The sequence below is a fragment of the Triturus cristatus genome, chromosome 5_2 (genome assembly GCF_964204655.1).
Source record: "Triturus cristatus chromosome 5_2, aTriCri1.1, whole genome shotgun sequence".
Taxonomy (NCBI): Eukaryota; Metazoa; Chordata; class Amphibia; order Caudata; family Salamandridae; genus Triturus; species Triturus cristatus.
Genome location: NC_140588.1, coordinates 144,608,251 through 144,621,428, shown reverse-complemented (window position 1 = coordinate 144,621,428; position 13,178 = coordinate 144,608,251). Strand labels below are relative to the sequence as shown.

Here is a 13,178-nt window from a genome sequence, read left to right as displayed (position 1 = left end):
CTACACCAACCACCAACTGCCCACTTCATACAATGAAACCTCAGCTAGTCAATGCCGGATGAGGGAATAGCAGCAGGAGGGCACACTGGAGACAGCAGTACACTATTTAAAAGCAACTACAAAGGCAACATGACAAGGACATTACAGGATTACATTACAAAAGGTGAGGAATCGCTCCTTGCATGCAGGGAGGAAGGTGGGGCATCATCCTCAAATTACACTGTAGAAAATTAGAGACGTGAACCTTTACTACTCCGAGCAAACCGAGCAATCTGTACGTCATCACACGAATCGCTTTTTTCACCTCATACTTTAGCTACTAAAAGAATAATCTGTCAAAATTCCCGAGACGGGAACTGAAACCCGTACTGAAAAATGCTCTTTTAGCGGGCAATTTAACAGAACAGGCTTGTCACTGAACAAATCTGCAATTTTTCTTATTCATAGCACTTCTAATCTCAGCATGGTCTTGTATTTATTTTACATCCGGTATCTCCAACGAGTAGCTCGTGAGTTACTGGTAGCGCTCCAGCTACTCAGAAGTAGCTCTCTTGTGTTCACCCCAGCCTACTAAATTAGAAGCTTTTGTTTGGTTGAAATAATGCATCTTTACCAAAATTGCAAAGTGTGTATTTGAGAGGGAAGTGTGTGTATTTTCAGAACTCATGAACTGATGTTAGGGGAGATGTATTACTAATAATAACTTAGTGCAAGGGACATTGAAGCGATGGCTGTTATGTATTACCCATGTAGAAACATTCCACATGAACAAAGCATTCTTTACATTACTGCTGGGAACCAGTGTCTGATGCGCTCACATTGCTGGTAATCTTGCACATGGTGGCCACTAACGTATACTTGTCTGATGTGGTCAGGATTAAAGCCCTAATAATATTAGTAGCTCGGGATGATTTTCATTGAACATAAGTAGCTCATACGGCAGAAAAGGTTGGAGACCCCTGTTTAAATATACTCTATTTTCGTTTGTAAAATTTTTCATGTTGTTTATAATGGTGAGTGCGGATTATATCAAAAACAGAAGAAAAAGACCACATGAAAAGTTTATTCCTCAAGTCCTAGCGTTTCGTTTGATTTTGCTTTAATTATTATACAATACTGAACTTTCATAAATGGTCTCTTCTCTACTAATTGATTATCCACCGCCATCCTACCGTACGATCCTTCCAATGAACTCACCCAGAGGCATCGGATTGTACACACAATCCCCCATTCGTATAAGCATGTCTAATGAATTTGGTTATTTCACGCGGACCGCGAGTACGTTAAATCCACAAACGTCAGCCAGGCTTGCCATCTGGATTACCTATGCAGGTGAGAGGGAGATCTATGCCTAAAGTAATCCTCACTAGGTCCGATATCCTGTTGAACGCCTCCTGTCTAACATACCGTCACAGACAGAGGTGCTTTAAAAGAAATCTGAGATCATCGAAGCCCGTGGAGCTTCTGTTCTTATAGAAGTCTAAAAATAATGGTGGCTCTCATTTAAGTGATCTAGTTTTGTTGGCGCTCACAAGAGTCTGAAACCTGGAACGCAGAGTACTGTCCAAGCAGACATACTCCACTAGATTAAAAGTGATCTTCTAGAGAGCCCGGACCTCACCTGCTTTTTAGATGTGATGGAACAAGAGCATCACATCAACGTGCTTGCTTTTGCAAGATCTGTCTGAATGATTTCTCCAGCATAGAACTTCATACTATAAAATATTAAATTTCCTATACGGATTAGGTTTAGGATATTAGCTTGTAGATCTCCCTCTCTCTCGCCAATTACCTTTCATGCCCTTTCTCTGACCCTGCTCTTTTCTTTTGAGTATCTAGTTTTCCAAAAACTTGTTTCCAGTAATTGTGGACTGTGCTCCTGAAATCAAGACATATAAAAGAGCTTTGTATCGTTTAAAACACAAATGTAATGAATCTGCCCATTTTATTCTAATGGTAAAAGGACAGTCTCCGCCCGGAAGCGAGTTCTTGAAATCGCTAGCCTCTAGGGCATACTATCTCTTGACATCTTAGATGCGTGTGCCAAAAACGCTTTCTCTTCTTCAAATCACTTTATTTCTTACTAAGGTTTCCACCAGGTAGGCCCTATAGTACAGTGTCTAGTCAGTTTAAGGCAAACTGGGGCATTGCCAAAGTGAAATGCATTAAGGTTTCACAACATAAGCAATTTTGTGGTACCATCGAATCCAATGGCTCCCTGTAGCAGGTATTACTCTTTACTATCCAATGAGGATACTTTTACGCAACTTGAAACCCTATGTTGAAGACCTGAGCAAGGTTCAATGCCCAGTAGTCAAAACGTAGCGAAATGCCAGCTGATCACTCCCACCGTTTCTGACCCTGTTCATGGACCAGTTTTTTTTTTCAAGATCCCCATCCAAATAGAATTGGCAGTGAGCTAAAGATGATGGAACAGTAAGGAATGAAAAACTTGTTTCCCAATGGTTTGGAAGCATACTTCCCTGAAGAGACTTTCCTCATTCTCAACAATCTTTACTCTCACATCATATGCAGTGTGTGTCCCGGGTCAGCTGAGGAGAGCCAATGGGCAATGCAGACAATCTGGTCTGAACTAGTATTTGTGCCTAATGCTAAATTATGATGTATGCTTTGTTAATCAATCTTTGTAAATGAGGAGAGGCTGACTTGTTAATTACCGTATACCTGGGTGTCCTTACTTGGCCTGTGGATTGATGCATGGTGGAATGTGGGAGCAGCTCAGAGTTATATAAAATAGTATATGGTGCAACTACACACTAGTAAATTCAATCTTGGCTACAAAAATCTGGTATGCTATTCTATAGTTCCAGGAGCAGTCTTATTATACAAAGCCATCTTCCAATCTGCCTTACACAGCTGCCAAATGTTTTTGACCATGTGTCTTCTTTGGCTTGCAGTTCATGGTAGTAAATGTAAGTATTTTGTAAGCCTTGGTAGAAAGCTGTATCTTTGGATTGTGATGGATTCCATCCTTCTTTTCTTGGTTTTGGCTTTACAGAATAAAGTCAGAGGAGAAGTTTAGATAGTGTGCAATCGATGGTGCTACTACTGTACAATGGAGTTGAACACCCGCCGCTGAAGGTCAGAATAAAGCCAAATCTAGAAAAGAGAGATGAAAGAATCAAATGAGTTTCCAACAGGCTGCCAGTGGATAGTCTGGTGAATCCCAGCATTTTTGTGTCCCTGCAGAAATGTTATTTGCCCTATTCGTGCTTCTCATTGTGGCCAATCTAGCCCACAGGCACTTCCTCAGGTAATGCAGAACTACACTGCTCTTACTTTTCTTGGCCACAGAACCAGTTCTTCTTGACCTCAAGCCACAGTGTTTGTTGCTGGAAGCTCAACCGCAGTGGCCCTCTAACTACATAAAGCTCTAGGGATGGGGGATAGCATCTCGATCAATTCAGCACACCAGTGTGATAGCCAAACGAACAAAAGGCAGCGCTCGACTAATATTTTTGTATGTAAGAATAATGTTAACACATTGAAATTTAAGATAATATGCCTTGAGAAACAAGGGAGCAGAGGACACTTCTTCCGTGACATGCATCGGAAGAGGAAAGCAGAGTAACGCATGTGACATCACAGGACAGAAAAATATAATTCATCCAAAGCCATGATGGCACTGAGCAGCCCTTAACCTCTTGAGTGCCCATGACGAGATGGTCTCGTCATGGGCCGCGGTTGCGCTGTGCCCATGACGAGACTATCTCGTCATGAACCCCGCCCGCTAATGAAAGGGCCGGCACAGGGCGGGGAAAGGGCGGGGCACTCAAGGGGTTAAGCTTAGCTTGCTGATAACACATATTACAACCACCATAGCTAAAAGTAGGATAATGTGCAAAACAAAGGAGGAGTTTGGGTTTCCCCTACAAAAGATGGACCCTTATATTGAGTGTTGCGTGGACACTTGTGCCTGCTCAGCCGTGCACTCTGGTTGCATGGTTGCAAAGACCACTACAGTAAATCCAACTCAAATGGTCTGGCTTTTTTTCACTGGCAGCTTTTTGAGGTTTTTTTTCCCGGACTTGCACAGTCAGCCTGGTTCAAGTCGCTAACTGATATGACCCCCTTTCTCCAGTTAGTTGTGTGTTCTGTATGAGGTCATAACCAGAGCCGGCTTTAGCGCCGGAGGCACCCAGTGCAACAATCTTTTTTGGCTCCTCTCCCTCCCCCCATTGACCTCCTCGTCGGATTTCCTCACTACCACCCAGCAAAAGTGTCCCTCATCTCTTCATAGCCCCTCTGTCACATACATTTCATTCATTTTAAGGCGCGGTTAATGGTTGGCTTTACTAATCCGCTCAGCTAACTACACAAAATACAGATCTATTCTTTGCAGCAGGCATATTAACTCTCTGCACTACTTTATGGTGAGTCAAAACTGCCATCCGACAAAGCTCTGATCTCTCCGTCTCGCGAGCAGGGGCATTAATCACAATAGTTTTCTTGACATCAGAAGGCAGAACAATGTCAAACATTCACCCCAGCACAAAGATCTAGGCCTAAATCTATTGCTTTTTTTGCTCCCCGTGCCATTCCAGTTTAAACGCAGCCATATGAAAATCAGTCTTGACCCTTCTCCCCAGTTGGGCTGGACTGTTCCCATGAGGAGCAGGGTCAAGACTGATTTACATATGGCTGAGTCTAAACTGAGGTGGCAGGTGAGCAAAAGAAAGAAGGATTTAACCCAGATCTCTTGACTGGGGTGAATGTTTGATTTATTCCACATTCTGTCCATCATTTGTGTGTCTTTTGCTTTCTCGCCCTAGGTGCACCGGGTATGCCCAGACGTGGGTCCTGGGCTCACTATGCCACTGGATTCAAGCTGGTCTGGCTAATTAGGGCGAAACCCTGAAACCGGTCCCAAGATGTTCGTTTCTGATACAGGGAGGACCTGGCTTGGCAGTTCAGGCTGGACTGTTCCTATGAGGAGCACGGTCGAGACTGATTTGCATTTGGCCAGGTCTAAACTGGGGTGGTATTGTGAGCAAAAGAACGATGGATTTAACCCATATCTCTAGACTGGGTGAATGTTTGATTTATTCCACATTCTGTCCATCATTTGTGTGTCTTTTGCTTTCTTGCCCTAGGTGCACCGGGTATGCCCAGACGTGGGTCCTGGGCTCACTATGCCACTGGATTCAAGCTAGCCTGGCTAATTAGGGGCGAAACCCCGAAACCGGTCCCAAGATGTTCGTTTCTGATACAGGGAGGACCTGGCTTGCAGTTCAGGCTGGACTGTTCCTATGAGGAGCACGGTCGAGACTGATTTGCATTTGGCCAGGTCTAAACTGGGGTGGCATGGTGAGCAAAAGAACGATGGATTTAACCCATATCTCTTGACTCGGGGGTGAATGTTTGATTTGTTCCACATTCCGTACATCATTTGTGTGTCTAATACAGTAACATTAGGTCACTGCTGCTGGACATACAAATGCTGGGTCCTTCCAACAGCACTCTTGTTCTCTATTAAGATTTCTGAATATGAAGATCAACTACTAGAATCTCATATACAGAAACTCGCGCAGCACCTGACAGCTGCAGTGTTATCTGCCTGAAGTAACACTGGTGCTCTAGAACTCTTCCCGTTGGTAACGGCATGCAACCCCAAGCCTTACTTTAGCTGCGAGCCAACATGCATGTACTCCAAAGGTCGCTCTAACAACCAATAAAGCCCTACTCTGCCACCCACAACATAGGCCCACATATATCTATCACACTATCAGTCTTATAGAAGGACTAGTCCCAATCATCACTCTTACGCTCAGGTGCCATAACTTGCTGCCCTGTGCCACCATTAACAGGCATTCATATTGCCTTATTCATGATTTCCAGCATAGAGTCAAAAAAGAGAAGGACACAATAACTGGATGAATACATATACTTTCTTTAATAACTCACAACACAACCAGGGCCGGACTGGGAACGCAAACCGGCCCTGGCAATTGAGTCGGATTGGCGGAGGAGGGGGGGGGGGGGGGGGTGGTGTCCCTGGAAATCCCTGCAGCAGCTTTTGGTACAGGGGGCCGATATTGCAGCACTGACGCAAAACCGGTCCCTGTACCAAAACCGGCCACTACCGGTCCAAAAATGAACCCCACCCTTCCGGCCCACTGGGAAAAAACCCAGTGCCCGCTACGACCTGTCCAGACCCGACTACAACAAACATATTTGACAACCATTAAGACAGGGCCCCATTCAAATCATACAGCATTTATGAGGATCAGATACTTTTTAAAAAGCACCTTGAAGGGCACCTTTAACCAGTGTGTATATTTATCAGCCATGGGCTCCTCTAAATACCCATGATTGATGCAACTGCTTCCCATCATGAAGCAGGATGGACAGAACTCAGTCTCATACCAAATAGAAACTAGAACAAGTTACCCAAGGGTGGAAGGCATACCCTTAGGTGTAGCTGTCAGTCATTCACTCAACTCCAAGCATAAATGCAGTTACATGTTCGTGGCAACACAATATGAGCCAACAGAATAAGTGGCGGTAGCTTTTCGGTGCGCTCAGCCTCACTATTGAACAGGATCCCCGATGACCTTCACCACAAAGCCACCCTTAACTACTATAGAGAAAGGCTCAGCTCAGTGGAAGCCAAACAACAGCACACCCATGACGGCAGGTTAAAAGGCAGGCACATTAACAAAACTATTATCCAGTACTGTGCTCCAAAAAATGATGCAGAGGAAACAGTCAAGGACATATACTTTAGAGGAGTCCCATCTAAACTCCTCTCTGCGCTCATGGGGGTCTAGTGCCAAGAAACCTGTGGTGGTTGCATGGTCTACAAGTAGCTTTAACATAACACTCACCACATAGGCCTCAATGGCTTCACACATCTTCCTCCAACGTTACACCTTTTTAAACATCGGCAGCTTCTCAGCGGTCAGCCCTTCTGCTGCAATAACCGCCTAGGAGTCGCGAGAAACGCACGGTAAGAGCACAAAAGTAGTCTTCATCAACAAATTTGAGGCACTACTCACACCACAGACCCTCACTCTCTTCCAACCATGCAGACCCACAGGGAGGCTCGTTTCCCATTCTCAAATGTGCCTCATCTGGGAGTACGGAGAGCTGAATAAATGCAACTACAGTAGGATTTAATGGCGTTCCTGGGTTTCTCTTCTCATGCCAGGTCAATCTGGAGGGCTGAGGAGACACGCCGCGCATAGGCCTCGTTAGCGTGGAGAGCCATTTCTGACTGGGTTCATTATTTCCCTTTCCTGCACAGGACAATGCGGCCAGTCCCTCTTCTAATCAGTGATGTGTTGGGAGAACAGATGGGTTAGTTTAATGGTGCGGGGGATGGGGGGGGTGGGCCGAGGCATTTGTTCGCACTCGAGGATACATTGATCACTGCTTCCTTGCATGTCACTGGCATGCAACAATGAATGCCAAGAATGCACGTGCGCCTAGCAAGTAGGTCGATGACTGGGCGCTGGTGCTCACAGAGCGAACAATTGAAGCAAATTCTGACATTTAGGATTCCATGTGTATTAAAGTTTTTGGGATGGTGCATTTTCTGTGTATGCATTTGTGCAGGCCTGCCATTTTATTGTCGTGATCAAGCCTTTCTTTGTCATCACATCACCAGCAACTAGACCCTCAGAAGTATCAATTTAGATTAATGAAGTTAATAATAAAATAAATCACATAAAAGCCACAAGGCTGAGTGAATGCTGATTTTCAGAATTTAAGTTCTCACTGCACCAACCATAAAAAAAAACAATCCATGCTGGCGCAATCTTCGTGGAAAATTTCTAAATAAATAAGTAAGATAATAAAAGGTGTTGAATCGACCTAAGGGTTCAGCAGTTGGTGGCTATACATCTGGAAACATATTAGAGTCTGAACTGTGCAGGATACCGCCTCGGTTTTTATTTCCGATTGCTTGCTTGGGGAACAGCATGAATTTCACGCGCACATACAACACAAACCCGAGACCATCCAAAACGAATTCACCACAGGCCGCGTGAAAAGTAAACAGGAAGGTCACAGGAGCCGCCAGCCAAAATAATGACTGAGAAAAAATCATGTGGTTTCTAAAACGGAAGTACAGATTGGGCAAATTATTTTCGTGGTCTACAAATAAAGCTAGCATAAAAACTTTCAAAACTTGTTTCAAACACTTCATAAAAGTCAACCAGATATTAAGACAACCGGAACAGTTTGAAAAAGCACTTGAGGAATTTACCAAATAGCCCAGTTTAACAAGAACCTTTCCTAGGTAGATCAAAAGCCCTAATAGATGGTTGTGGGTGAGGTTAAAACCCTGAGAATCTGCTGTGGAAAGTAATCCTTAATAACTAATATAGGGGTGACTCGCTGCTACCAAAAAAAAACAACAACAAAACCCAATATGGCTGCTTCAACGGGGTGACATTTTCCACAATTTTGTTCTTAAGCGTTTGCAAAACCATAGCACGTGGATAACAATGTAATATTTCTAAATTGCAGCTTAAAATGTTTTAACTAAAATGCTATTTTGCAAGTCTAGGTTTACAAAAATGTTAGCGCACACAAAGCGCATGTCAAATATGTTCGTTTTTCGAAGAGTAGAAACATCTACTTAAGAAACTTCTAAAAACACTACTTTAAATTTTTTTTTAAAATATCTATTCAACATGAAAGTCAATGGCGATTTACATTGTTCCTGGAAAGGGTGATTGATGTACTGAAGGTTGGATTATCCCTGCAGTTGGGATGTCAAGGGTGTGGCTCGTTGACAAGACCTTCAGGATGCCACAGGCTGACGAAGTCAACAAAACAATCAGTCCCGCCTCAGATGACTCCCATAGAGGAAACTATGCCACCGCAGATTTCCAAGTAACACTGGTTCCGCAATCCTGTCATTACCAGATAATTTTCACCGCTGCTTAAGTAAAGCTGACCTGCCTGTACCTGCCAGGCACAGCTCTGCTTTTTAGGTTCGGTGTTAGCCAAGACCTTTTGATTTCAACATATACATAGCAGGGTCACTGGAAATATGCAATCGTGTGGCTGTAGTGTTTTAATCATAATGGTAGATTTGATGCATTTGCAACATAATTCATCATCTGCTGCGTAATCTGCAGATTTTAACATAATTATTTGTTTCTAGCTCAAACGGTTCAAATGTTACTAGAAACGCAGCCACATGGAGCTGCGCAGTGGAAGGCCTCTTTGCCAAAATTGACAGGTCACCTTTCTGTTGCCTATTGCTATATTTTGGTGTCAAACTGGTACTAATGAGATGCAACCAATGTCCAGTGAAACAAATCACAAATTAATGAAGTAATACGATCTCAAAATGTGCTTAATTACACCACATAATTTGGCCCTTCCCTGCTGTATAATTCCTGGGGCGCTGTTAGAGATATTTTTATGTATGTATTTATATTATATAAATAGCATTTCAGGCAGCTCTTTTCATCCACGGGTTTGTTATTGTGTCATTCACCTTTTTCTTCTGCCCATTACAGCATAGAGCAATGGGTCAGCCCATTCCAGCCGGGGGTTAACATCACTGTAAGCGAAGGTATTCTGCTATTTCAGAATTTGCACATGCACAACGTTTTCTTCAGTGCCAGCGACTGCTATGACAATGTACTTTTTTTAAATTGAAGAACAGTTCCAGCAACTCCCCCAAAAATAAAAGTTATACAGAAACCTAGAAAAAAAACAAGCACCAACAAAGGCAAAAGGCTACCAGCCAACGCCGGACCTACTAATTTTTCCAATGCCTGCTATAGAGTGATACAGGTCTAAGAGTATCTTTATCCAGCCTTATACAACTGCCTTGGTCTCCGTACACCAAACAGCCTCCACCATGAAGCCAATTTGTTAACAGGCCTAATTGCGAAAAATAAACTTACCAATCCAGATATGACTGTTTCCACAACACTTCAAAGGATAAGAGATACCAATAAATAATGGAAGAGTTGGAATCAGCCCAAGGGAGACTCAGTTCTTGGCCTGTATGATGCACAACATGCTATTGATCGCTAAGCGGGGACTCCAACACTGGGACTTCCATTATAGGGGATGTGGTAGTCAGGGTTCACCAGAGGAGCAATCAATGAGGCTGACTGAAGACTGTCGAACAATAGGAGGAAAAGGAAACCGGGAATAACAAAGCATCAATCAAACACAGAAACGTTAAAAAAGAACTACAGGCAGATATTCAATGATAGGCAACCGCTATTGGCAAACATTCTGGCAGTACTTGATGCTGCAGGCATTTTTATAGCAATACATATTACAAAGTATCTCAAAAACAAGAGCCCCTCCAATACTCTACATGTGCAGCTGCGTGATAACGTTCGATGAAGCTTATCTGCAATGTTACCACTCTCCCAATGTGATGAGAAACTGGCCGCCACAGTTATTTTTACTAAAATAAAAAAGTGTGAAAGGATGCTTCGACCAAGTTTTGGCTTGTGGTCGAGGTCAGAGGTTAAGGAACCTCTGTATGAAGGGTCAGAAACTCTTGGAGACAATTAAGCAGATGCTAACTTGTGCGTCCGTGCCAGATGGAATTCATTCCAGCATACGGTTCACGTGACATCACACCGGCCCCAGCTGCCCACATTTAAAGAAGGTGCGGAAGCACTTCTCAACATTCGGCGTTTGTGTAAATAATGCTGGGGGGCTCTTATTTTTAACTTTACAAATTCACCTCACTGGTGCCAGCCATACTGCTGCAGGGCAGCCATGCGTGCGCTTCATATTACACTGAAAACATATTGTGAAATAAGGGACTATGTGCTGGTATATTTAAATAGCGATAAAACCCCGAGCCCTCAGAACCAACAGGTGGCAGGGGGACCCCCGCTCCTATCAATTATTGTAGTCACTTCTGACAGTCTACCTTGAGGACTGTATTCTGAAGACATACATACACAATGTGTCCCACCAGCGTCCAGGGAGCGTCCAAACTGACATTTTGACAGCAGTGAAGCAAACTGTGTGTCAGCAGGTAACATGCACAGGCATTGGCTGCTGTCCTCCGTGCGTGGGGGGTGTGGGGGCTGGTTTCCTCCGTGCGTGGGGGAGGGGAGCTGTGTCTCCATGGGGGAACCCCTGGGCCTCGCGGACGCCAGGCAGACACACACACACACACACAGGTGGCCGCCTGGCATCCGAGGGGCGGGCATGTTGTATATTACGCATGGGCGCCAGCATGTCAGGAGGGCTCGTGTACATTACGCAGCGAAAACCCACGCGCATCTCGTCTCGCCCTGGATGTAAAGGCAGAGACGAGCCTCCGTCACAACAAGTACGACGTGTGCAGGCAGCTGGGGATTAGCCGCAGATAAGGAGCTCTGTCCTCCGTGATGCCAAATACTGTGCAGTGGAGAAGCGTGTGTGTGCGGTTCGCATGTGGTAGCTAAGGTACTGGAATATCTTTCAATGGCATGTGACGTGCACGTCTGACAGAAACCCTCGCAGAATATGGAGGTGACACACATCCAGTGCAGTGATCCGGTACTCCACAAACCATCCCCAGACGTGTTCTCGGGGCCCTGCCCACATGTTACAAGACGTGAGGAGGAGACACGTTTATTTGCAGAGATGCGCACATACAACTACAACCACATACATAAAGAAGACCTACTTTGGCTTTCTGCAGTGGGGTGAAGCGCAGTTCATGCACAAAGGGGTTCCTGACGGGGGGCGCCAGCTCCTGGTCAATGCGACCCCCCAGGCCCGACGAGCACCTCCGGGTCCGGCTCAGCCTCATGACAGACGAGGGCGAGGAGAATCCGCGAACACAATGTTCAATGTAAAAAAAAAAGCAGGAGGTACTAAAAGCAAAATCGGGACAAAACAAATCCACAATTGTGAGGGGGAAAAAATAAGGCGCGCAGGGTGGTCTGCCGGGATAATAACTGCTATAAAAAAATTAAACGGAGGATGATGCCTGCTGCCAGTAGTAAAAGATAACAAAGGTTGCTTCGTCGGGGTAGGATGCTCCCGGTGATAGGGTGGTTGTTCCCAAAACGAGGATCAGGGTGAATGGAAGGGGGAGGATGAGAGAAAAATATTGAGGACCATCAGCAGCCAACAGCAACAACCACGCAGGGGAGAGGACGAGGTTTCTTCTGGAGCCGGGGGCGTTCCCAAACAAGGACCTCTTCAGTGATGAGTACAAAAAATAACAGTGGCGCCCAGGGCCGGGATAGTGGCGCTTTTCTCGGGGGCAGAGACAAGTCCCCGGCGGAGGGGAGGAGCGGCGGGATGGACTCGGCCGCGACTCATTGGAAAAGCCACCACGCCCCTCCTCAGCAGAGCGAGCCGATGGGTGAGCTGGGCTGCAAAGCTCGTGGGATTAATGACTCTCTCTCCTCCCCCCTCGCCCAGCTTCTGCTTTCCGTTGTTGCTTCCTGTGAAGCTGCCGCCGCCGGCTTCGAGGAGGAGAGAGAGCGTGAGAAGAGGGCGGGGAGGGCCCCGCGCGGGGAGGAGGAGCGCAGGCGCAACAGGCTGACGCTCCTCCCGTGCCGGCTTCAGGGGGACGGAGGAGAGACCGGGGGCATCGTTCCCTGCACGCGTTGCCCTGTGCAGCGGGAGCTCGTGTTGAGTCAAAAGAGCTGCCAATGTTTTTTCGTGTTGCTGTCTGGGGAACAGAAAAAAGCATTTTCCATAATGCATGTGAGTTCCCTGGACTTCCATCACAGTGCACGCAGCAGATTTGCAGGAGGCAAAGTTATTGTGGACATTATTAGTTGTGTTTATTTTGATTCAGTTTTGAAAGACACCTCAACTTCAAAAATATGGATACACATTTGTGTTGTGAAGTCGACTTCAAGTTACAAGGATATAAAGAAATCATTCAATGAGAATGGTATAATTTAAAATAGAACAATACACCTCTTCGTCAACGTGTGCCGCGTCATCAGGCCCTTGCATTTATTTCCTTAAACGCATCGTATTAGCATAGACGAACTGATCAGAATTTTAAAATGCACTGAAGGTGCTTTGGGTATTTATATCAGGGCAAGGCTGTGAACCGAACTTAACCCGCGCAAACATCTCAAACCAGGCCTATTCCCTTCTCTCCATCTTCCCCTCTTACTATGTGTATCTCTTTTCTTCCATACTTTCTCTACTTTTCGGTATCTCTTCTCCATCTCTGACCCCTCTCTTTCTCTCGCTCCCTCCCT

General features: G+C 45.3%; 1 protein-coding gene across 1 annotated transcript in view; it reads right to left on the bottom strand.

Annotated features, from left to right (window-relative positions):
- The window catches only part of LPCAT1 (lysophosphatidylcholine acyltransferase 1), a 445,025-nt gene extending 432,724 nt beyond the window's left edge, over positions 1-12,301 (bottom strand). Inside the window, exon 1 of the mRNA XM_085606924.1 lies at positions 11,633-12,301. Within this exon, the coding sequence (XP_085463050.1) occupies positions 11,633-11,758 (126 nt within the window). The 5' untranslated portion in view covers positions 11,759-12,301. The remainder of the gene's footprint in view (positions 1-11,632) is intronic.
- Positions 12,302-13,178: the final 877 nt, after the last annotated feature.